Source organism: Varanus komodoensis, unplaced genomic scaffold, assembly GCF_004798865.1.
Source record: "Varanus komodoensis strain SLA01 unplaced genomic scaffold, ASM479886v1 scaffold21, whole genome shotgun sequence".
Taxonomy (NCBI): Eukaryota; Metazoa; Chordata; class Lepidosauria; order Squamata; family Varanidae; genus Varanus; species Varanus komodoensis.
Genome location: NW_025335589.1, coordinates 3,998,404 through 4,024,325, shown reverse-complemented (window position 1 = coordinate 4,024,325; position 25,922 = coordinate 3,998,404). Strand labels below are relative to the sequence as shown.

The 25,922-nt window shown below is 39.2% G+C and overlaps 1 protein-coding gene across 2 annotated transcripts; it reads left to right on the top strand.

Annotated features, from left to right (window-relative positions):
- Window positions 1-835: 835 nt before the first annotated feature.
- On the top strand, window positions 836-25,336 carry SETD7 (SET domain containing 7, histone lysine methyltransferase). Of its 2 annotated transcripts, XM_044430781.1 has the most exons (8): window positions 838-1,019; window positions 5,838-5,967; window positions 6,930-7,131; window positions 9,409-9,598; window positions 11,722-11,803; window positions 13,160-13,277; window positions 14,371-14,528; window positions 16,426-25,336. In XM_044430781.1, exons 1-8 carry the CDS (start codon window positions 980-982, stop codon window positions 16,604-16,606), a joined length of 1,101 nt encoding a protein of 366 aa, XP_044286716.1. In that variant the 5' UTR covers window positions 838-979; the 3' UTR covers window positions 16,607-25,336. The 2 variants fall into 2 exon arrangements, 1 of the variants encoding a protein (XP_044286716.1); XR_006414793.1 differs by lacking the exons at window positions 11,722-11,803; window positions 16,426-25,336 and having other exon boundaries at window positions 836-1,019; window positions 14,371-14,401.
- The last annotated feature ends 586 nt before the right edge of the window (window positions 25,337-25,922 follow it).

Here is a 25,922-nt window from a genome sequence, read left to right as displayed (position 1 = left end):
CAGCTTGGATCATTTGCTTCAATCTGATCCATGTCTTCTCAGGCATCAGCCCAACAGAGTTCAGCAGACCTAGGTCAAACTTATTCCTTGAGAAATTGTGGACAGCAGACGTGGACAAAAGTAGATCTCTAGTCTAGATGTTTTAAACTTCCAATGCTGGCCATCGGTCCTGCTAAGAAACAAGAGCTTCTGGGAGTCCGGAACATCGGCTATCTAACTTCTGCGCACACTGCCGCCCCCTTCTCAGACTTTGCCTCAGCTTCGTAACCTCGAGGCGCTTCGGGTGTCCGTGCCGCCCCTTCCACTGTCGCCCCTTCCCTGCCAAGGGCCCCTCTGCCCGATCTGGCGGGCCGCGCATCCTCTCCGCGCTGCCGAGCCCAGGCGCGCGATCCAGCGCGCCGCAGCCTCTGCCACGTGCTGCTCTCTCCCGCGCTGCCCGCATCCAGGAGGCCGCGAGGAGCTGCACGGACGCCGGGCCCTGCCTGCGGGCGTCCCGGCGGGCGCGTGAAGCGCGATGCTCTCGCCCGGCGGGGTCGGGCAGGGCTGGAGAGGCGCCGTGGCGCGTTCCCCGCCGCACCGCCTAGCGCCCGCTTTTCGGGGCTGCGCAAGGAGCTGTCAGTCAGGGAGCCGCCCCAGCCCAGGGTGATGTCAGTGGATCAGCTGCTCTATAACAAAGCCTCGAGAATGTGGGGAGGGAGAGCGGGTGGCGGCAGCGCCGGGGAGACGTTCGTCGCTCGGCTGGCGTCGCGCGGCGCCGGCCCCTGCCAGGCCAGTCCGCCTAGTGGACTGTAGGGGGAGACAGCGTGAGGCGCTCCGCAGCCCTCTCCTCCTCCTCCTCCTCCCCCTCCCTCCTCCTCCTCCTCTCGGCCTGGACTAGGCGAGTGCCGGGACGGCGGGCGGGCGCGCGCGCGCTCTGGGGCAAGGCGAGCGGATCCCGGCAAGTGGACCCTCCTCTGGCTGCCGGCGGGGGTGCTGAGCCATGGACAGTGACGAGGAGACGCTGGAGGAAACCATCGAGGGTAATTGCGTTGCTTGGGCCTGGGCGAGGGAGAGGCGCGGGGAGGAGCCACGCGAGCAGCTCGTGGGTGCAGCTCTGCCGGCGGGGGGCAGCTGCCTGCCTGCTGGGCTTGAGCTGTGCCGCCCTCCACGCCGCCGCCGCCCCTGCGCCCTGCAGCCCTTTCCCCAGCGGGTGCTGTTGATGCAAACATGGTGCTTCTTCCCCACCTTCTTTCCCCTGTAATTTCCTGCGGCTGGCAGGCAGGATCGCCTCCCGGAGCCGCCAGGGCTCGCTTAGGAGCGGGCGAAGCGTGTGGGGCAGTGGGCTTTCACTTTTTCGGAGCGTCCCGTGTTTGGAAGTCAGCCTGGCGTTTGGAAGTTAGTCACGGCCTGGACTGCGTGTTCTGGAGAAAGCCCGTCACGAGAAGACGCCCCTGACAATCTGCCCTCCCGAATAAGCCCAGACAGGAGTGGTTGCCCCATCATCCGGGGCGGGGGACACCTTTGCCCCTTTGCAAGGAATATTGCTCTTCCTCTCTCCCCCCTTCCTTGAGCAGAAGTATTCATTGGGTGGAGATCGGGCTGGTCCACAGCAAAGGGTTACAGCGACTTCCCGGGTTACCATGAGGACACCTAGCTCTCTTGCAAGTTCTGTCGGTAGTCGCTTCGGTTGCAAGTAAATGCAACTGAATGTAAGTGAGGCAAGTAAAAGCAACGTGACTCCATGTGTGGGGAACTTCATCCTTCTGAGAGGGCCTTAACGTGTATGAGTGCTCACAACGGACACTTTCAACCTCTCTGTTGTCCCTGTTCTAAGGACCAGAATAATCGTGTTGTCCATGTTTTCAACAAATCATAAAGGCTGGAAGAAGCTTAATGAAATTGGGGACATTCACGATATTATCATTGTTTGATTTATTGATCGAAGGCATTGTGAAATGTGAAGAGATGCATGAGGAAAATTGGAAGCCTGGCCAAGCTTTAATGTGCTGGTTTCTTAATTTCCTGCTTTTTTGTTGTTTGGTGATGATATGGTTCCAAAGAACACATTTCTGCAGTAGCATTTAGTATCAGTGCATAGTTCTAGTGGAAACTATTAAGATGTTGTGACACTCTGAAAATGTTTAGGTGGAATATTATTGTTCTTTAGACATTTTGGATGGATTTATAGTTTGTCAGTTTTGAATATTTATCTCTGAACCCTTCTAGAAATAATATGCCCTGTTATCTAGATCAGTGGGTTTTGAGCCTGAGGGAACTCAAGCAGTTCTAACAGGGCATGTAGAATGGATGTGCAGCAAACCATATATTACCATGTGCTATTTTACTCTGGTGAGCAAATAAGTAAAAATGTAGCGAGATAATTTGGAACAATATAATTGAGAGTAATACCTGTTGGCAGCTGAAGTTTCCCTCTTTGGTTCCATATGAAGTAAGCTGGCAGCTGACTTAATTCCTAAGGTGACTGCATTTAAAGGTGGGCTTGTATGCGAAGGAGTAACTTATTCATCATGTAATCTTGCTCTTGTTTATGTGTAAATCTCTTCAGATTAATGGGAACACACCTGAACAAAACCGTGGATAAGGCTACAACCTGTATTGTGAAAAATATTTATTTTTTTAAGCATGCAGAAATGGAACTATATAAATGCAAAGTTAGCTCTCTTTTTCTCCAACCTAATTAAAAGCAGAACAAAGCAATTTGAATAATTGTGCTGCAGTTAGGTTACACTTTAGGATCAATTGGATTAATTGATTAAACAAAGCTGACTAAGGCATATTCTCTGCCTATAAAGACTGGACTATTAGAATTAGGCAAGAGAGAAGGAGGCAAACTGATAATGTATTTTACTAAGGTTAGAAAGTAAATTGTGACTGTAGTGATGCTGGGAGCTGATGCCAAGTTCTGACTGTAGAACATCTGATACTATACCAGTATCCTAGTGATACTAGGATGTTTCACTCCATAAATTAAAATAGACACATTTCTGAGCAGAAATGATGGTTAACGTAGAGAAACTATAGGTATTCTAAATGAACATTTTGGTATAACAACACTTATAAATGACACAGGTGACCCCAACATATAATAATTTAGCAATAATAGGGCATGAATTGCCTTCTGAGGCCTTCAAAACATGTTAGCTATAATTGAAAAACCATTTCATGCCCCTAAATGGTAGCATTGGCCCCACTGTTCAACTGACCACCACTGGACAGTGAACAGCATTTAGCCATTTGTACTACAAGGTAAAAATCTGGAATTACTGTGTGCAACTAATCTAAAATGTAAATTGGTACTATGAAAAAGAACTGTGTAAGCATTAATTATGTGTGTGTTAAACTACATCATGGGTGTGGTCTGTAGTTTGTCTTGTAAGGTAAGGTAGATATCTCTTATTGTGCCATTCACATTGAACCCACATAGAGTGCACTGCACTCATCCAAACTTTGGGCAATCTATTCCAGCAGTTTCATGTGCATGTTGAAGAGCATGAGGGCCATGTGAAAGTATCTATTGTGACTGGACAAGTAGGGGGCTCAGTTATACCCACTGGACGTCTATCAACTGGCATTCTATTTGGCACAAATCCAATTGATTTTATCTGGGAAGGGTCATACAGATTGGTCATGTGGATTATCAAGTAGCCCACCTTTTCTTCTTGTAGACCAGCATTAAATAGGCTTCTTGCTGTCTGAAAAATCTCCAGTGAATGATTATGTGTAGTTGCAAAGATGGCAGAGAAGTGCAATTTATTTGCTGCCCTTATTGCAACAGAATAGCCTTTCAGACTCATTCTGATTTTCTGTCAACTTAGTTCAGTGTTCTTCTCTTTCATCATCTCTAGTACCCTGCAAACTCTGCTCATTTGGCTCCACGCTGTGAGAAAGGATGCTCAGGAACAACCAGGTCACTCCCATGAGCCCTTTCTCCATCTGGAAGTGGCCTAGAGCTTCAACAGAATGGCCTGTTGAGGTGACAGAAAAATTCCCAAGAACTGTTCAGGCCCACCAGTCTCTTGGAGCAGTCCATCTTAATCACCTTCCCATCCTTGCAAAGACTCTGAATTCCAGCAAAACTAAACCTTCCAAGATAGTGAACTGTCTATGCCTACTGAAATATAGAAAGCTACCCCGCTCCCTTGGTAGTGGTGTTTAACAATCCTATTATTTGAAGAGATGAGGTTAAAACTGTAGAATGAAAGGCACAATTGCATGGCTTACCCCTAGTTCATCTGTGCAGTTTGTTTCCTTTGTTTCATTCTCTGCACACACTGAAGGGTCTTTTCATGGTCTGTGAGCCCCTTTTGTTCTGATCCATCCAGATCTTCCCACTGTTTGTTTCTGCCTCACTTATATTGGAGTTTCAGAACTTTAACAAAATGTCATCATGGTTTTGAATATGTACAGTAACAAAGAAGCTGACTCCAAGCCCACTGAAGTGTTTTTTTTAAATAATTTAATAGTCTGTGAGCAACTTCTATGTCAAACAAATATAAACATATGTTCAGCAATGCTGATTGCTATAAAGTTAGAGGTCAGCTTGCCTGAAGTCTGAAAATTACCCAAGTTATGCTTCTTGTCTGCCCTGTGCAACACATTCCAACACATCAGCCAAGTACCAGTGCTCTCCAGTCTTGGAATTTATAAATGAGCTTTTGGTGAGAAGACTGATGAACTGGCTTTAAAATGCTCGAGGCTTCATTTTCAATGTTTCTTTTAGAAGATAGGAATCAATTTTATTAAATAAGAATATTTTAGTCTTTGATTTTATTATTAAAGAATAAAATTGGAATAAATCCAGGTGAAATATCAGCACAAATAGAATATACATAGATCAAGACACATTTCTCAAAAACTTTTGGAGTATTACAGGTTGAGATTAGAATGACTGGGTTCCCTGTGAAGGGCATCTAATAAAAGCTACAACTGTATCTTCTCACACAGTTACATTGAGCTTTGCTGATGAAATGGATGGCATTATATTAAAAATCAATGATCATTGAACTTTCTGGTGTCAAGGAAACTATGTTATGAATGAACTTGGGTTACTGCTGAGGCCAGATACGGATGGAGTTGTCTCATCTGATATACCCACATTCACCATTACAATTTAACAGTGCCCTTGTTATATGAGGATGTTGGGTTATGCTTCAATATGCCTTGAATTGCCATGCCGCATGGAAAAAGAGCTCCTTCCATTTCTGTTCTGCATATATCCCAAGCATGTTATGCAAATCTGTGGATATGAAAGAGGCAAGTCTTTCACTGTCTGATATATGCAAAGTATAGAAGAAAGGGTGTTTTTGCTTCATTTTCATCTATTCTGTATTAAGGCCTTTTTGCATCAGGAATTGGATGCACTTGCTTGGCAGCTGTGTTCAAACATTTTAAAAGTTATGTATTCATAAAACTTCTGACTGCGTACAGATGTACCTAACTTGCAGTGAGCCTGCACCAGATCTGCAGGCACTCCTTTTTTTGGATAGAGGGATAAAATGCAAACTGAATCAAGCTTGGTGAAATATGTTTTCCCACTGGCTGGTCTTTTTGGTTATCCACCCTCCAGTTAGAACAACTGGTTGGCTTTTTAAGGCACCACATAAACAGTTTAAGCAGATTGCTATACGAGTCAGTATCTTGAAAATAAATACTAAGAAAGAAAATCAAGCAGGAGGCCATTGCAATAATCTTTGCTGCAGGACTCTGGCCCAGATGTTTTTTAAGAATCAGAACTTGCCGTGTAGCAGAATATGAAAACCATGTTCCACTGAAGGCACATGGATACAAAACCTTGTATTGGTCTCACCAGGCTTCTTTTAATTGTGTGTGTGTTTTAGGAGAACTTGATGAAGATGGGATGCCACATGGTTTCTGTGTAGTCACATATTCATCCACAGACCGATTTGAGGGAAATTTTGTACACGGAGAAAAGAATGGCTGTGGAAAGTTTTTCTTCTTTGATGGAAGGTAAACATTATTCAGTACATAGTTGCTTTGTTTGTTAGTTTGTTTTTTAACTTTTTGTATGTTTGCTTGATACCTTGAATATATTTATAAGTTTCATTGACTGATTGTTTGTTTTTTTAGAATTGAAATAAAATTGCATCCTCCCCCTTGCTGCTCATTCTTTAAAAGTTAAAATTAGCCTCAAGTAAAATTTTAAAATGGTGGGATAAATATTGATACAATAAGTAATTATCACCTTATTTGTACTATTTACAGAATAAGGGGGGTTCATTTTTTTAAAGGTTTTACTTGAAGGCAAAGATGCTAAAAATGACTAATATCCTCAGCAATTTGACCTACAAGTAAAGGGTTCTTATCACACGTGCAATAGATGCCCCATTCTTTTCAGCAGAAAAGAAAGGAGCAATCATGTGGCATAAACGTTCCATGTGAATGTCCTAACACGTGTGAGACTCTCAACTGGGGCCGAAAATCCTTTCACTAAAATCTCTTGAATGTTGACTTTGTGTCTAAGTAAGTAATTATTTATTTTCTGCTTTTCTGCCTATACGGCAAGCTGAATGGTTTCACAGTATGAGAAATACAAAAACAAAAAAAACTTATCAAAAAGCAGGGCACATTTTAAGAACATTGCTATAAATAACCTAAAAGCTGCGGACTAAAGTGCAAGAAGCTAGCAAAAGCAAACACCAGGCATTAGAAACCTATAATGAAAGTTTTCAGTTTGCAATGGAAAGATCTCCTCTGTAAATGTATGCCAGAGCTATGGTGTCACCACTAAGAAGGCTCTACCTGTTGTGGTCACCATAATGACCTGCGATGGTAGCACAGCACAGAGAACAAGGCATCTGCTAAATCCCGGACAGTTCTGTGTGAGAAAAGACTGTCGTTATGATAATCAGGCCCTAAATCTAAACATGAATCACATAATCAACATGGCTCTATCCATTTCTTGTTACCAGCACACTAGAAGGTTATTATGTTGATGATGGTCTGCAAGGCCAGGGAGTATACACTTACGAAGATGGAGGAGCTCTTCATGGCACTTACGTGGATGGTGAATTGAATGGACCAGCTCAAGAATATGATGCTGATGGGAGACTGATATTCAAAGGACAATACAAAGATAATATTCGACATGGAGTTTGTTGGATATACTATCCAGTAAGTCTGTTCAGCTTAGACATGTAACTACTGTATGAGTAAGTGTGATAGCAGAGTAAGGGACTCACTGGTATCTGATATTGGAAGACAAGACATGCAGCGTGCTGGGGAAAACAACTTGGTATTGTATTTTAAATCTTTGTGCTGCTGCTAGCTTTCCTTTGGTGATTATGCTGTAATGTTAAACTTAAGCATTTCTATTTCACTTTATTGCTTTGTATTTTATAGTTTTAATTGCTGTGAAATGCTCAAGGAATTTGAGCTACTGGGCTGTATAGAAATGTCATGAATAATAACAGCAGTCTGTTTAGTTCCCATCTGCAAAGGTAGTTGTAAGCAAGAGGTTGTAATTTGGCGATCATAGACCTTGCCGAAACTAGCAACTCCTCTTACCTGCTATGATGGTGACTTCTTATAATTTGAATACAAGTTTGCCTTGCAATAAATGCTGTGGTGTATAAACTGTGTGCATGAATGTACAATACACTGATCTAATTCACATGATGCATGATCCAATCCATATGATGCAACAGCCTACTGTGGCTTACTTTACCCACAGAATTGTTGCATCATGTTGAGTGTCCACAGGCTCCCAGTTTGCCGTGGCTTGTCTTGTGCAAATCCAGGTAGGAAGGGTTATTTGAGAGCTAGACAACCCATCAACCATAAAATAAGCCATGGTTTCCTTGAGGGTTGTTTTTGTGAGCTGGTCCCTTTCCTTCTGGTTAGCAAACTCAAGACAATCCTTTGAAGTGTAGTTATTTTATTGAAACTTAACAGATTATAGAACAGAATGAATGCTAAACAGCCTTGAGAAAGGCTAAAATTGAGAGAGAAGCATCAACCCATGTAAAGAGTTGAATCCCAACTTCCCCTCTGTCTCTCATTTTAAGTAAAGCTTTTGACCCCAACCCTCAGGGTGACTCTTGCTGCTGGAGGTCGATAGCAGGAATACAAGGGACCTTCTAACTAGGCAGCTTGTTTCTCATGTTGTCCCCTTACTGGTTCAAGGTCTGCATCTCACATCTGCTCTCTCTCCGTCTTGAAACCTCTTCCATCCCTTCCAAATCATTCCAGTTGTTATCCTGTGCCTGAGAAACTTCACTAGATAAACTTGCAGCTTCAAAGACTTCAGCATCCCTCCACCGCCAAACACAGGCACCACAACCTCTTCCTCCTTCAAATCAGACAAATCTGTGTGAACGGTCTGTAATAAGCAAAAGCCTACTTTCTACAGTTGTCTGATTCGTAAGCAAGCTCTCCACCTGGGCTCATGTGACACAACAAGCCATGACAAACAGATTGACTGCAGGTACCATGCAAAAAAGGCACCCGAGGGTGCATGGCACAACATGACAACCAGTGGGTAAATTAACTCACAGTGGTCCTTTGTGTAATGCAAAGCAGATCACTGTGTGCTAGTGCAGCTATGTATATGTTTAGATTTGAGTTTAACCTATGAGGCCTCTTTTGTACAGGGGATTTCAACTTCAGAAATAGTTCTGAAATAGTCTGAATGAAATATTTGTTTCTTACTGTCTTTAATTTCAAGCCATTATAGCAGAGTTGCTTCTTGTTTTCCCAGATGAATAGCTCTATTCAGGCCACTCAAGCTAGCGACACTCTGCCTAAATAAATACTGAATAGGTTCAGCAGTGACCATGTACATGTTTCAAACATCAGTCTGTTCTTACAGAATGTTCTGAACTCTGACGCTAGCAAAACAAAAGTATGCTGTTAAACTTCTACACTTTTTGGTATCTTCCCTGCCCGCCCCCAATAAAAAGAACACCAGGTGACGTCAGTGTATAAGCAGTATAAAAAGAATGATGCACTAATGGCTGACTATTCCATAGGAAATTGAAAAATATAACTTGGGCACCCATAACTAGGGAACCAACAAAACTTGTCAGGAAACTATCCATTATATTTGTGTCAAAAATAATGTACAGACCCATGAAATCTGTTATAATCTTGCAGATAAACCAGTAATTGATCTTTAAATTAAGCAAAAGGATACTGTTCAGTCATTTTACTTGGCTTCCAACATTTAGAAAGCTTTTTCTTTCTCAATAGATACAGCCTGGATCTGTTCAGAACTTTATAATAATAGGACCAAGATAATGGGAGGAGTACAACCAAATGCAGGGATGAAACTATAATTGGTATTTATTGAACCACAATATGATGTGGTAATCAAAATATGTTGTTGGTTAGCCCCCATCCACCAAAAATGTCTGCATAATTTCTTGTACCAAACTTCTGATTCTCTTTCAGGATGGTGGGCATCTGGTTGGAGAAGTTAATGAAGAAGGAGAGATGACTGGAGGGAAAATCGCCTATGTATATCCTGATGGGAAGATGGCATATTATGGACAGTTTATAGATGGTGAAATGTTAGAAGCAAAGTTGGCAACCCTTGTATCCATAGAAGAGGGAAAGCCACAATTCGAAGTGTTGACAGGCAGTAAGTTCTCCTCAACAGAGTTTGCATTGTATGGTATGGCCTCATAATACCCTCTGGCAAATGTTTTCATCCCCAGTGCACAAGCACATTGCTCTATTTTGCTTCTTCTATGCACAGAAATTTGCAAAATGACTTTTATTTAAAAAGACAAAATGCTAACAGCCACCAAGGATGGCTCTGACACGTGTGGACAAAATTGACACAAAGTGTGGAGTACGGTGCTCTACATCAGGATAACTGGAGCAGTAATTTAGTAAAACTTCATTTCACATGTTGTACCTGGATATGAGAGCCAGTGGTTAGAGTTGCACTGGGACATTGGAGATCTGGGTTCTAGTTCTCACTGACTCTCAGGTTATCTCACAGGGTTGTTGTGAGGATAAAATTGAGAGGAAAAGGAACGTATAAGATTCCTTGTAGGAAAAAGGCACAGTATAAATATAATTAATACTGTGAATATCATGGAAGGGCTCAGATACAAAATACACACAGACGGTGTCAATTGAGATGCCTTTCAGATACCACTTTCCTTAGCAAAAGAAGAAGCAGGTTCTAATTGTTTCCCATATAATTTTTTAAAAGTAATTATGTGCCACCTTTTAAGGCAAAGCCCTCTCAATTGCTGTGCCTGTATACTTTGCCAAGAAGAGTGGTGATGCATCCATACATGTGCCTGTCACAAGAATTTTGAGTGTGCATTTTGAACTTGGATATACATATCTAATAACAAAATACAGTGTGAGAAGCAGCTCTGAAAGCTATTTTAATCTGGCCTAGAATCTTTCTAGACTCTTTATGAACAAGATGTAAAATAGGTATAAATGATGGTATTTCACAACCTGTTTTGAACTCTGGCTACCTTTCTTAACATGACTAGCTTTCAGTGGTTCCCCAGATCCTCAGCCAATGTTTGGTTTAGCAAACATATATGTAGGTCCTCCTTTGGGCTGCTTCTTGTTGCATGCCAATTCGTGATTTCCTGCCTTACTCCAGCCCTCTGCACCTACTGGATTCAGTCTCCCATTGCATAGGAGATAAGAGGAAAGGAAGGAAGAGAAAAATCCCCTGTGGCATTTGTCTAGCCACTAAGCACTAGCGGTTGCTCCTGGAATGCCAGTATTTGTGCCCTATTTACAGGTCATTAGATGGGGAGTTATTGCCCTCATGTTTGACAATAATGTATAGAACTAAATGTAAGCGAAACTAAAAGGCCAGGGGAAATCCATTTGGTTTTGAAATCCTGCCAACCTGAGATCTCAGGAATGCTTAGAATAAAGCTTTGGGCACAACTTGCATTTTGAAAATAGAAAATGCAAGGCTGATGGCAAGCAGAGTACAAGTGCATTTTTAGGATTTGATCACTAAGGAAAACATTTCTTATCAATCTCCAGCCATCTAGCTGCCCTAGCTACCTGTTGCACATATCATTGTAATAATGGAAAAGAAGTGTCAACATTTTGATATTTGGAAAGACAAACAAAGAATATAATTTTATTGTATACCTTTTATTCCCAATCCTTAGACTATTTGAGAATCAAAGGAAAATACGCTATTTCTTTCCTCCCTTTAAATAATGTGATTTTTACCTTGGAATTCTACTGTTAGAAATATATTGGATTAGTTTACTGAACTACTAAAAGATGACTTGAGAAATTATTAGCAACTTAGGGACCTGCATTATTTGCAGAGATACTGTTTGCTTGAATTTTATTGACTTCAGCACTATTTAAATGCATGTAAATGTTGATTGGAGCAAAAGTCTTAATGCAGGGCAAGGAAGGACAGAAGTGAATATACAAGATTATTGTGCAAATTGACCTCCTTTCACCATTCATTTAAAATAATTTTGAAAGCATAAACTTTAATTTGTGTAAACCTGAAATTGCTTTTGTAAGAATAAAATGCCAATACCCTGCTTAGAGTTGGAAACAGAAATGAAAAGGGTTAAATTTATTCAGTGCAAAGTGCTGTTTTAGTCAATATTAGAAGGGTCCTAAATAAGTTTTTCCTGTTTTGAAAAGCTAAATTTTCTTATGATTATATATTGAATGAGTAACACTTTAATAAGAGAGCGATTTGAATTTCAATATTGTCCATTAATTTCCTGTACTGATCTTTTTTAGGCCCAGTGTACAGTTTTGATAAATCTACTTCATCCTGCATTTCTACAAATGCACTTCTTCCTGATCCTTATGAATCAGAGAGGTAGAATAACTTTTATTTATATAACTTGGCTCCCCTGCCCTGCTTCAGTATTTGCAAAGAAACTATTTGGTGGTTCTGCTCTGCATTTTAAGATACCATTCAGCATCCTTCCATTCTTTAAAATGACAAACAGGACTCTTTGTGGGTAAATGGCTTGTCAGATTAGCCTACTAATGTGATGGTTGTCTTGCATGGGCTTAATTGAATTGAAATGTTTTCCTTAAAATATGTGAACATAATAAACATCTACGAGGACACCACTGTTTTGTCCTTTCTGAAAATTATTATTAAGAAACTTAAGTATAGGAAGTAAGGCAGGGAATCAAATGTTTCCTCTATTCCCTGCTGCCACTCCCCAAAAACACAAATCTAGTACTTGTCTTTGGTTGTTCATAAGGTAATCCTTACCATGTATAGTCAGGATAGGAGGGACAGGATATTCAAGTGGTTCAGCATCTGATAAGACAAAGTGCTGCTATGCTACTTATGGCTCAAAACACAAGAGACCTGATCACATTTGTACTAATGTGTCCTTCCATGGTCTGGTTTTATTGGCCATTTTGCTTTGGATTTTCCTGTAAGAATATATTAGGCCCCAAGGAGAGGACAATTAAATACTGTGTTTACAGGGTTGTAATTGACTGGTATTTAGCTGTGCTACATCATAATTTAGAGCCACTTTATTTTACTTTAAAATTTTAAAAGATCACTTGTATTTCTGTGACAGTTGAAATATCCTTATTTATCCTTATTTTTCTTTTTGAGAAATTACTATCATAACATAGAAGTTATTGAAGAAATATGCTAACTAATTGCTATATTAGAGTACATCTTTTTTGTTTTGAGATACATCTTTGGACCGATTATGGGCCTGCACCAGTGGAAGGCGCGCTAGCACAACCGGCACTCATGGTTCCTGAAATGAAAGGAAACAAGCAGCAACATTGGATCAGGACAGGCTTCACTGACGTGTTTCAGAAATAAACATTTCCTGTAGTTTCCAGCATTATTTCAGGAACTATTAGTCCCTGTTGCACTACTAGTGCTACATAACTAGTGATGATGCAGTGGCAGTATAGGATACTACTTCATGACCTTAAACTTGATTCGAATACCTGTTCAAGCAGGACTGTAGAGTTTGGTTGTACTTACATTGGTGATAAGACGCCGGAGCTTCTATCTAAACAGGTAAAAGTTCTCTCTCCTGTCGAACATTCCAGAATTCATGTACCTGTCCATTTGCAGATTCTCAAATGTAATATCTCAAAGGATATTATCTGTTTTACAAATATTAATACTGATATATGAAGTTATAAGTATGATATTATACTTGATTTTTACTCTTCCTTTTATTAGGGTATATGTAGACACATCTCTCATTTCTGGTGCTGGAGAAGGTTTGTTTACTAAAATAGCTGCTGAAGCTGGCACAATTATGTCCTTTTATAATGGCATTCGGATTACTCATCAGGAGGTAAAGTGAAGACAGAACATCATTGCTGCTTTTAAATACCATTTTAGAAACTTTCTTGTTGCTTTTAACTCTGCTACAGTTTGGTATGTTATTCAGGTGTTCCTTTGTACACAAGGACTTGGATGATAATGCATTATTTTTAGAATATGTTTAGTTCACGCGTCCAGAGTCATTCTAGGAACTCAGCAGAATCTGGATTATACCAAGCACTCCTATTAACCATTGATAAATTTGGGGTGAAGAAAACCTTTTTGTCCTGGATCTGGAATGGGCAGAAAGTGAATTTGGATCTACTGGTAGATCTCTGGGTGTCTTACCTCAGGGTTTCTGACTTCCAGTTGCTTAGCAATAGCAGCAAGAAAATGACTCACCCCATTTCCTAAATTGTACTAATTGCAATAAAAATAATAATTTAAAAATCCATTTATGGTAACCAACATTTTTTTCTGTGGAAGGGCTGTGAGTTCGACTCAGTTCTCAGTATGTGTTCTTTGCATCAGATCCTTGAGGGTGGCCCTCAGAGTTCCAGTATTAAAACAAAGCAGATTCCATAAGCTGACCTCTGCCAACTCCTGCCCTGAATGAACTCTGTGGCTTGAATATTGGGAGTGAGGAGGGGGAAATCCCATTCTATTCCATTATAGAATATAAGTTTTTCCACAGATAAACTCTTCGTATGGAAATATGTTTGCCTCACTTTGAGAATTGGCTTATCTTTCTCTTCCCAGTTCATTTGGGAAGATACCAAAAATGAATTTGTCTACTCCAGAGATAGCTAATGTGTTGCAAGTTTGCTATGAAATGTGTGTGTGTGTGTGTGTGTGTGTGTGTGTGTGTGTGTGTGTGTGAGAGAGAGAGAGAGAGAGAGAGAGAGAGAGAGAGAGAGAGAGAGAGAGAGAGAGAGAGAGACTTGCCAGTAAAAAGACTTCTGGAGTGGTATAGTCTCTTCTCTTGAATTTGGTTTTGTATAGCAAAAAGCCTCAAGTACCACTGGCCTACTATCTCCCTAAAAACATGTAATACCAGAAATGCATGTATAATCTTTTGCATAAAGACAAAGCTGACACTGCCATCCTGTTTGTTTGAATATTAGGTAGACAGCAGGGACTGGTCTTTGAATGGAAACACAATATCGCTTGATGATGAAACAGTCATAGATGTGCCAGAACCCTATAACCATGCAGCCAAATACTCTGCCTCTTTGGGGCACAAAGCAAATCACTCTTTCACACCAAACTGTGTTTATGAGACGTAAGTATTAAAATTGTCCAATACAAGATGCTGCTTTTGAAATGTCAGAAATGAGGCCAGTAATGTTTGTGATAACAGATCAGATCCAAGCATTACTAATTGGGAAATCATTGCAATATACATCTGAAAGCAAGGAAATCATTCCTGGGCAAGAAAACCTCCTTGCCAGGATACAATCATGCTCTAAGCACTAGTCCCAAAGAATTTGCTGTCCCAAATGGCAGCATTGCATAAATGTAGAGGTGGCATAACATGCACTTGAGAACACTTGACCCCAGCATCCTCTGTGATAATTCGAGATCCTTTTTGCAACAGATGTTCTTTGGCCCGTGTGTAATTTCATTTGATACTCTGAAAAATATAGCGATCTCAGAAGACTCCTGAGGTTGCTTGTGTACATGAACTAAACCTAGGATAGCTAACCATTCAGATGGGGCACTGCACAATTATTCCCATTTACTGTGTGAAGTGGCATGGTCTGAATTTCTTTGTGCTGGAATTACCAGAACTTCTGATTTGCTTGTATAGAGCTGTAGGAACATTCCTTCATCTTTCACTGGGAATATAGGCCAATCATAGCACAAGCAGTACAATTTGGTGGGAAAACATGATATCTTGTGGTAGGGGTCTATGGAGAAAGGGAGGACAGAGCACACAAACAATTAACTGTAGTAGAGGTTTTCCCTAAATTTAGTCTTCTGGGGAACTACTGAAAAAAGGTTGTTGTGGATAAGTAATAAAACAAGGCATGGGGTGGTTTAGGAAAAAGTATCTCATGGTTTGGACTGCCCACATCAATAATGAATCACTTAAAATGCACACCACCAGTTGCTTAATTTCAAGGAACATTTAAGAAGTAATTTCTATTAAGACTATTTTTGTTGTTGCTGTTTATAGCAAGTAAACAAAAAGCAAATAGCCTTGATTTTCTTTAAAGACCTTGCCTTTTATTCTATAAATCCTGTGGGACTGTGTCCTAACAGTTGTGCTCATGCAGTAACTAAGTGGTTTTCTGCATTATGTTGACTTTCCAGAATTCTTCTGTTAATCTGGCCATCAAGCCAAGAGATTCACACATTTTGAAAAAAATTCTTATAAGGAGCTCGATGTCTAACAAAAATATTGAGGATAGCCTAGCAATGTAAAGATGTTTTAATGAAACTTAAGGCAATGCTTTAAGTGAACTCTGCTGGGCACAAAGGCATCAGTTGTTCTCTACTGGGATCCAAAGAACTGTACAACTTCTGTGTATCCAATGCAGCCTGCAACCTTTCTTTTAAAGCAGCCTCCCATTCTGCATAGTAATCACTGCTGAAATTGAAAGAATTTTCAAAAGTAGATTGTGACTTGCCATAGCAATCTTCTTCTTAAAAAAGTAAAGAGCAAACAGCCACCATTGGGCATGTCTAATGTAGTTCTTTGGATCCCAGCCCTTGCATAAAAGTGGAAAAGACCCTGAAGTGAATGCAACAGAGTCTTGCGGCAGTGCAAAGATCTCACATTTCTTGAAGCATATGACCTTGTGGAATCAAGTCGGTTTGGTCAGATATTTGATCTGTGCACTAGAACAGGCTGACATGGCTACCACCCTATTTCATCCAAACAGATTGGATGTTTCCAGTCTAGGTTTTCAATCTCAGACACTCAGTTTGCATAGAGTTGCACTGATCATAACCAGAAATGTGAGGCTTGTTCAAACAGTGTTATCAATAACATTTTCATGCTTTTTATCTGTATTGTTGTATGCTACTTTGGTGATGCCTGAGGAAAGCACTATAGATACATGAAATGCATTAACAGTTGAATAAACATTTCAAAGAAATGCATGTCAGATTGAGAACTTGCATGAAAACAAGTAAATCATCTTTTTTTCTGAAAAAGTCTCCTTACTTTCTAGGTTTGTTCATCCTCGCTTTGGGCTGATTAAATGTATTCGCACTACTAGGGCTGTGGAGAAGGATGAAGAGTTAACAGTGGCTTATGGATATGACCACAATTCCACTGGGCAGAACGGACCAGAAGCACCAGAATGGTACCTGGCACAACTGAAAGCCTTTGAGGCTTCCCAGAAAAAGTGAAATGCAAGCAGCTTCTCAATTCAGAAAAATGGATCTATGCACTACCCTTGTTACTGGAATCAGGACAGTCAGGGATTGTTTATACTGATGTCCTGGAACCCATCATTCTGGGTCTGAAAAGTGTGGTTTTGGGTTTTTGTTGAATATTAACAAGATTTAATCATTACCTTAGAACACCTATTAAATCTTTAGCTAGTGTTGTGAAATAATTATTTAATATGCCATAGAAGCGGTGTGATGTATTTGGCAACCATTCTGTATTATATGCAAAGTTGTCAACATCTGGCAGAAGGGTATAAAAAGATTGGGGTTTTACTTTTAGCAGTCTAGTTGTTTCTGGGCAACTGCATTTTGTATACATGCCATTTTGTGATGGTAATAGAACTGTGCTGTTTTTTATATTCTAGAGAAGTAGCATAATTTTTGCTCTTAAAACCTTTGAGGATATTGCTTTAGAACTGTTTCTATGTCAGTGCCCAGGAGGCTGGTCTTTGTAGCTCTTCTCTCAATCTCTCCTTCTCTCAATCAAACTCTCTCTCTCTCTGCACAAAGGCTTAAACAATAATGTTATATGTAGGTTTTTATGGCTCTATGTACAAATGAATTTTAGAAATGTGCCTAAGAGAAACAGACTTTAATTATGGTAAGAGTACTTGAATAATTTCTAGTTGTGGTGTGCATGTGTTTACAAATGAACCTGAAAAGAAGAGAGGCTAATTATAATAGGTGTGGAAACAAATGATTTAACTGTATCAAGAGATTTTGTGCTTGTGAATCCATCTTCTGCCTTTCACTTTGCTGCTTCTATATGGTAGAATCCTGAGATTCTGAGGAAGTGTATTATTCATAGGCAGAGTTGTTTGACAGCAATCGTAAAACTACAGGAGGAGTTGTATATTGGAGCCCTGTTTAGTATACGGGATAGAGCATAAGAATGGAGGAAAATGAAGAGTATGTTGAAAGATTTAAAGCAAAAACTGAATTTCAGTGATGAAGCTAATTGCACATATGTCATATAGTTTTAAGGGGATTATAAAATACATCCTACAATTCTTAGGCAAGTGTTTATTTGTGATCACTGATATCATTATAGAAAGCAAGAGTTTTCAAGGATTTGCAGATTAGGTATAATGTTGGGATTTGGTTTTTTGAGTATATTGGATTGTACTGTCAGTTTTTCCCACTGAAAGAAACTTTGGCATATATTCTTTATCTACAGTTGAATATCCAGTTGTAGAGAGAATAGGAAATGGGTAGAACCACAAAAGGGACACAGGAGTTCAAAATGGTACTAAAAAGCTTTACTAGAAAAACTCAGCAAATTGAATTCTTGAGCTCCAAAAAAGATTTCCACAAAACAGGTTGAACAGCTTACAATCTTATTAATGATCTCTATATTTTTCAGTACCACTTTGAGGTTCACTGCTCTCTTTCTTTTCTGCTTATTTACCATTATTTTAGCAGATCAACCCTGAAAAGACATTACTATCTTTCAGGTTCTTTGTTAAGTAGAAAATGCATAAGGATGAACAAAAAGAAAAATGGAGATGGTTTAGTATTGGAGAATTACAGAGAATGCTTTATTAATTGTCCACTTTATTTCAAATGCAAGCCTTTTCTGGAAGATGATTAGGCTTGCACAGTAAATGAACTTAGAAAAAAAGTTATTTTAAATGCCTGCCTAAGATTTCAATGGCAAAAGAACAGTGAATGGGAGCTTTGTCAATTTTCCAACTTTTCACATTCACACGACTGTTCGGCATATTCAAGCATGGCAAAGAGCCTACACAGATGAGATTTGATTCATTCAGCCAAGCTTTCTGAGGCTCACTTATGGAACTGAACAGACAAAGGCTGACATTCTAATGCTGCTTCACTAAACTGGTATAAAACAAAGAGGAAAAGTGGCGTGCAGCATCTTACCAATGAGCATTTAAGTACAATGTCATGTTAGTTTATGAACAAGTTTACAGATAAATACTACTGATTTTGATGGACCACTCTTTGTTTATGGGTTCAAATGAAATTAATCAGTAGTCAGACACGTACTTCAAATATCTATGTTCGGTTTGCCCAATTGGGGTTCCTTTTGAAGTGGCACCTTGAATTTTAAGTCTGCAGTCCTAAACAGATTTATTAGGCAGGAAGGCCCATTTAATAGATTGGGAATTATGTCTTCAAAACCATGCTTAGGCACATACTCTATGTGTAATAGTTGCTGTTTGTGTATTTACTGGCATCACTGTCAGGAGGGAGGAATAATGGATTAATTCCTCCTGGTTAGAATAATATGCCCTTACTGTTTTTCTGTTCTAGAAGTGGAAGTGTATAAAACCCCCCAAACTCCTATGTACTTTGTGTTACTATAGTGCACTCTATGGTCCATTGAGGCAGGGATGTGTCCCCAGGCAGATTGTTTCCTTCCTTCCGTCCATCCATCCTTCCTTCCTTGTTTTTTCCTCTTTGCAATATCTAGTGTCTCTTGTAATCTTTTTCATTTCTTCTGTTGCCTTTCTAAGACTGGTAGCTATTTAGGTGAATGGTAACACTCAGCTGGTTTAAAAGGGGGAGGTCCTAGGAAATGTGTTTTTCGAGCTGGAATATGGGCAAAATAATCTATATTGTGTCTTTTGAGCTTTGTCTTCAGATCAGGAATGGTCTGGTTGAGAGAGTTCTATTAGCTGAAACTTTTGTGCCAAAACTTGAAAAGTCTTTAAGAGAAAAGCTGGGGCTTCTTGGAAAACTGTGCTGACACATGTGGCAGCATGTGATTCTTCAGCCAATTCCAGCTGAATTCTTTAAAAATTTCAGAGAAGAAAATTCTGCAACTTCTCTACAAATGTGTTCCTTGCCTGTTTTTAGAAGTTGGAAGTATTTGCTGATAGGTAACCTAAGCCTGCTTTGCTGCAAGCTGCATACTTCAATGTGAAGAAGCCTTTCTCTGCTTTATGGCAGCCATTTGGATACTTGACAACTGCTGTGGAGCTTCCCTCCACCACCAGCTTTAATCTTTAGTCTAATGCAATACAAGTTACACACACACCATGTTAACAGGAGAGTTCCTGTCCTTTCAAAGTGTGTACTTTGACTTTTCTTTCAGAAAAAAGGGCAGTTTTACTAATTTACTTGCAAAACACCATATGATTTCACTATATTAGCAGTATCAATCTTTAGAAAAAAGAAGGAAGGCATAACAATGTCAAAATTGGTAGAGGTGGATTATTTGAATTGATGTTAGCTTTTAAATCTAAACAGCAAGACAAAAACCAAGTATTTGTTTGTTGGTATTTCCATGTAATTTAGATTCTGTCAATATTTATTAAGGAAGAATGCAAATAAGAAAGGGATTAATTTGAAGTCATTTTGTCTGCTTTGTGAAATAAGATAAAGATCTGCTTAGGTCAGCCTTATGTTCTCTCACGGTGGACTATGAAAAGTTACAAGCAAGGCATTAAAGTCGGGGCTTCTTGGAAAACTGTGCTGACACATGCGGCAGCAATGGGATTCTTTAGCCGATTCTGGCTAATCTTCAAAAATTCCAGAGAAGGAAATTCTGCAACTTCTCTACAAGTGTGCTCCTTTGCCTGTTTTTAGAAGTAGGAAGCACTTCCACATTCTAGGGTGGCTTCTGAACATTTAACTGTCATTACTAACTGTTGGGGAGGGAAACCAGTTCCAGCTGAATGGAATGAGTGATCTGCTTCTCTGTTGCGGGGAAAAATATTCTGGCTTTTATCAAGAAGTGTGTTGAACCTGTGTGTGTACGCAGTGGACTCCTTCCAGAAAGGAAACCCTTTCAACCTAACTTTTACGGTAGAACAGTTTGTGGGAGGTGTAAAGATTAATGGCATTTGTTAGCATGGAATCTACAAAAGATGACTCCTGCATATATGGTTTCTTTGATTTTCAATATCCTTTTATTTGAAAAATCATGGCAGAAATTTTTATCCCTTGCTGATTTTTAAGAAGTGATAATTTCTGTCATGATAGTGATCAGTGCTATATAAACCTTATCTCAATTAAGAGAAGTAAGTCAATAAAAGCAAAGCTGAAAAAGTCAGCTAGAATTAGGTTTGGAAAGCAATATGGGTTCAATATAGAGTACAAGCCCTTTCTTCTCTCTTCTGCAGATTTTTGTTCTGATAACTGAGTAAGCACTTTAAAAATGCCACTGTAGATTTTTCTTTCTCTAAGGTACTTGTACAGCAGCTACCTCTGGAAAGTCAGGCTTAGAGAAATTAACAGAAATTAATAATTTCTCAATTCTAGTTTGAAATTTTGCAGTGTTGCATGCAGTGCTTTTAATTGGTTCTGTACGAGCCCAGTGCCTTGAGTGTGTCCTTGGATTTTATGAGATATATATAGGCATATTTAATGAAACTAAATAACTGATGTAATGTATCTTTGTGGGGGGTGGGGTGGACTTCACCAGAACAAAACCTGTTTTCCTAGCACATGATCATATTTCCCCCAGAAACCTCATGTTCTTATTCTGCCCGGAAGAAGCTGCTCTAGGCTATATGCTTGGCTTTCCTGTACTGGTGGGGAAGGTCCTTGGATGACCCCTGCCATTTTTATTAGCACTTCGCTTTAGTGACTGTGGCTTGATACAGTGTATGCCTCCCTTTTCTGCCCAGGAGTTATTTGATCGATTTTTATATACCTTCTACTGTATGTAGACAGCTGTTTCTAGATAGTTCCTGCTGCTAAAATAGACAGTTTAGCTTCTAGAGGTACAATATGTTTGGTGTACCCAGATAAACCTACAGGGACTTGGAGGGGCATGGCATAGCAGACACTTCAAGCCCTCCTTTAAGACTATCATGCACACTCTCAAAAATGTTATTAATATATGGTGAATGCATGACATTGAGTCCCAACTAACCAGCCTTCCTCACCCTGCAGATATTCTGGACCACAGCCCTGATCAGTCCCAGCTAGCATGGTCAATGGGATAGGGTTCTTGGGAATTACAGTTGAAAGCATCTAAGAGCATCAAGTTGGGGAAGGCTGCAAAAACCATGGAGAAATTCATCAGTTCTTATCCTAGAGCATATTTTCTTCTGCTTTTGAGTTCTGCTACTGAAACTGTTGAACTTCAGTGTAGTCATCATAAGGCCCACCTCCCAGGATTCACTCTGGCCCAGCTCTAAGCTAGTACCATATGGTGATTGTGTGAAGAGATGATTATTCTATAGAAAGGGACAGGAACCTTGGTGTAGGAAGGTCCTGGAAAGCTACACTTAGCCCTAAACTAGGTCTTCTGTTGCCTAGTAGTGATTGTTGCAATCAGTACTCAGTAAGGAATTTATATGTTGCTTTCCCATTTGCTAAATTATGGTATAAATATGTACGAGATGTGCAAAGCGCAAGATGTTTTCAAATACTTGTAGTGGAGCACAATCTTAACTTCACTCAAGTGGTTCTGATTATGCAACTTTTTCATACATATGTTGGTGGTAAATTCGCTTTAGCCCTGTTAGTAGCAATAGAACTGTTGTTTAGGAATGCTAGTTCAGTAGCTGAAGAGTAGGACAGCAGTAAGATGCCTTCATAAATCAAAGTTCTTGGATATTACAATATCTTCTTGCCATCTGTTTCTACAGCATGATGGCTTTTTTCCTTTATAAACTTTTAAAATTGAAAACCAAAATGGAGACAATACTATAGTATCACCTACTGAAAAGCAATGAAATATCCAAGCCATAAAATAATAGGAAGATTTTACAAGATTTTAGACTGTGTATGTGTGTGTGTGTGTAAATCATAGATGTATGAAAAATATTTTAATAGAAGAATGCAAACAAAGTGTATGATTAAATCAGACTTAACTTTGCAGTTTTTTTAACACAACAGTGTACAAGTTCAAAAAACCAAATGGAATATTTAAAAATACAGAAATTTACTAGATATTAAAACTAATGAAAACATCAAAGAAAATATATTTATACTTTTTCATTAAATGCATTAAATATATGGACACCTTTTCACTTCTAAACTTTACTTCTTACTATGTAAAATTCAGTGGCAACAATAAGCCATACATCAATAGTTTGGGTGCTAGATAGTATATTTAAAAAGCAACTTGCTATAAGGTTAACTAACCATACTTTATAATTTCAATATTGATATATTACCTAGAATCATTCATAAATAAAACATTGACACCAGTAACAATGAAAAAAATTCTTGTGAGAAAACAGTGGTACAAAAATGTACATATTGCAGTTCATCTCTCCATTTGAACCATCAACTAAACTCAGATGTGAGAATAAATGAAGGAGCAATGATCAACTTTGCCCAGGTGTCTCTTGAGTCAATCAGACTGGGCATGTCTCAGTAGCAGAGCACACATTCTGTGTGCAGAAGGCCTCAGGTTTAATCCCTGGAATCTTTAGATAGGGAGCTCTGTGTGAATAAAAGAATTCCACTTGAAAGCATGGAGAGATGCTGCCAGTCAGTGTTGGCCATTTTGGGTTAGGTGGATGAATAAACTGGCTTGTATAAGGCAGTTTCCTAAGTTCACGTGCAGCAAAATATTTTGAAGTACAAATGTTGAGCTCAGCCTCATGAATATGGTGGCATTAATTGTTCACTGTAGGCAAAATGTTCTGTCAGTATGCAGTTGAACAGCAAACTGGCAAACTTACTTTCAAAGGAGCAAAATGGCACTTGGGCTAAGGCACAGGTCTATCTAGATTGTAATGTTTAAAGCAATAGTTGCAGGATTTCAAGAATCACACCAAAATGAGTTATCTTAGCCTATTTGTGACCTTTGCTGTAGATTGCCTTACATCTGTTAAGAGATATTAAATGTAACAAGCATGCACATTTTTTTATTGATGGGATGATCTAGTGCAAGCCCTGAGGAAGTAGATAGAAAAATAATTTTTTACTTGTGGGACATTAGAAGAAAATGATTTTAGAAATATTGTAAAATGTTCAGTCCTTACTAATGTAGTTCTGTCAATAACCTACTATTCTCTGCATTCCATCTCTAAACTAATTCTGACTGAAATCTGTATCAGCATCTGCACTTCATTTTTTTCTTTTCCCATGAAACTGCCTCTTTTCTCTGTATTTCCCAATGTACACATCAATTGTACTTACCATCAGTTGCAAGCTCAGACATGTACAGACTTCAGCTGCAAGTATCCAAGTCCCTGTGCAGTCCAAAAGGTGCAAGCTGAGCAAATACTTTATAAAACAAACTGAAACAATTTTCTCATACATCTCTAGTAAATGGTCTACATAACTGTGAATAACCTCTGGAAAAACTGATGACTAAAGGAATACATCTGAACCTTTGGGATGATTCTGTGCATTCCCAAGAGTTCAGTGCAAAGAAAACGCTCATGGAAATAGATGGATATCAGTCATGTTCCAACTACATTCAAATCAGTTTTAGACTCACAGAATTCAATCTGCAGTGATAGTAGGTATTCTTCAGAAGTTTGTTCTACAGCGTACAAGTGACCTTGATAATGTGGAAGAGGCTAAGTGGGAGTACACTATACCCACAAATAGTCTACTCCCAGTGTCTGCCACACACAAGGTTAGGCTATCATGATGGTCATATTTGGTGTGATCAGTGGGGATGATATGGCCACTGGGGACTCATGTAGTCATCAAATTTCAGCAATGAGATTAATTTCTTGGGATCCATGTTTCAAGCTGAACTGTGCTTGCAAGAAAGTGGTTGCACACTATCAAGATTACCTTGTGATGTATAACAAGCAAACTGCAAAAGAACCTATTGAATTTAATTAGTTTCATTTTAAGAGAAAAATGTACAAAGTGTTCATGATTAAATATTTGGAATGCACAGTTCTGTTGATTAGAATTCTTCAATACATAATAGCATCTTATAGCAAATAGTATATAACTACACTTCTGTTTTGTTCAAAGCATATTTTAATATTTGGAAACAAATTCCTTGACCTCAAGCTACAGAAATAATACCATGTGCATATGTAAATATTTATATTACAAATATGAAAATGCTACCACCTTTACATAGCTGCCATCTTGAAACTGGTACATTTTCAAAGGTGGTTTCATATTGTAAATGGAACATTTAGTTAATATCTACAATCCTGCAAAAGGATTATAATTTTATCACAATTTGCAGTTCAAAGTTGTGTCAGTTAGAATCCTAACTAGAAGTCTTACCATTTAAAATGTGTATTCTATTTATTTGTTTCTTCTGTGAAGCTTTCATATTATAACTGAATGTAGTTTCAAAATACCTGTGGCTGCCCTTTAAGCATCTTGCAAAAAAACAGTTTCACTCTGTTTCCTGAAAAAGAAGGGAGCAAGAGAAGAGACAAATGAATTCACTTGTTTCTACTTGGCCTTGTGAGATGACTCTTTTAACCCTCAAATGAGATTGCATTTTGTGATGTGTAAGGGACTTATTTACTGATAGTTCCACAATATTTAACATGCATTCATGAAATGTGACGACATGAAATATTTATTTTCCTAGAATGATGAGCCTTACTGACATCCATAGGTTTCACTTCTGATTTTAAAACTATGGATAACTGAACAGAAAAGTTTACATGAATGACAGGTGCACTTTCTGTTTATGAATGAGGGTTTGTTTGGCTTTTTTAGTATATGTTGAATGCATGTATGAGGATGTAGGGAAGATGTTTCTTGGGCAAAACTTTTACTTGCTTTACATTAAGTTATAAAAAAATAAAAGCATATCAATTAAGCTATTAATTGCCTCTGAAAACATTTTGTTCCATTTCAAGTTGCCTCTCAGATTAAACTCTGGACTAATATTTATTGTAGCCAAACACTGCTATCAGTGCAGTCCTGGCTCAAGGTTTCTGAAGGTCCTTAGACAAGACATCTCAGTGGATCCCTCTGTACATTTTCATCACCATTCCCACCATCATAACTACCACTTGCTTGCTTAACAGGCAGAGTAAAAGAGCAAATATGTGGTGGTATTTACTGCTGCTCCTTCTCACTATCACCATTGTTTGGATCAGAGCAAGAGAGAAGTGAACAAACAAGTTGCAATGGTAAAGCGAAAGAGCAAGGCCAAGGGACTCCTGTCACAAGGTCCCTGCAGAGGCAGATGCCTTCAGTGGCCTAATGATGCCTCACCCTGATGCTAGCTAGCCTTTTCTAGGACAGGAAGGAAAAGAGTCACTCAGCTGAAAACAAAGACAGTTTTGGTATGCTTAGCTACTGAGAACAGACCTACATATAACTGTCATGTTCTCTTGTTCCTGCCATCTCTGAAAAAAAATTGCATGCAGATTTTTGTTGAAAAGTGGAAGGAAGACAATAGTGGTAA

Coding starts and splice junctions, on each gene's coding strand:
- SETD7 (XM_044430781.1), top strand. CDS start 980: ATGGACAGTGACGAGGAGACGCTGGAGGAAACCATCGAGG. Junction 9,599..11,721: donor ATTCGAAGTGTTGACAGGCA/GTAAGTTCTCCT, acceptor GATCTTTTTTAG/GCCCAGTGTACAGTTTTGAT. Junction 14,529..16,425: donor CCAAACTGTGTTTATGAGAC/GTAAGTATTAAA, acceptor CTTACTTTCTAG/GTTTGTTCATCCTCGCTTTG.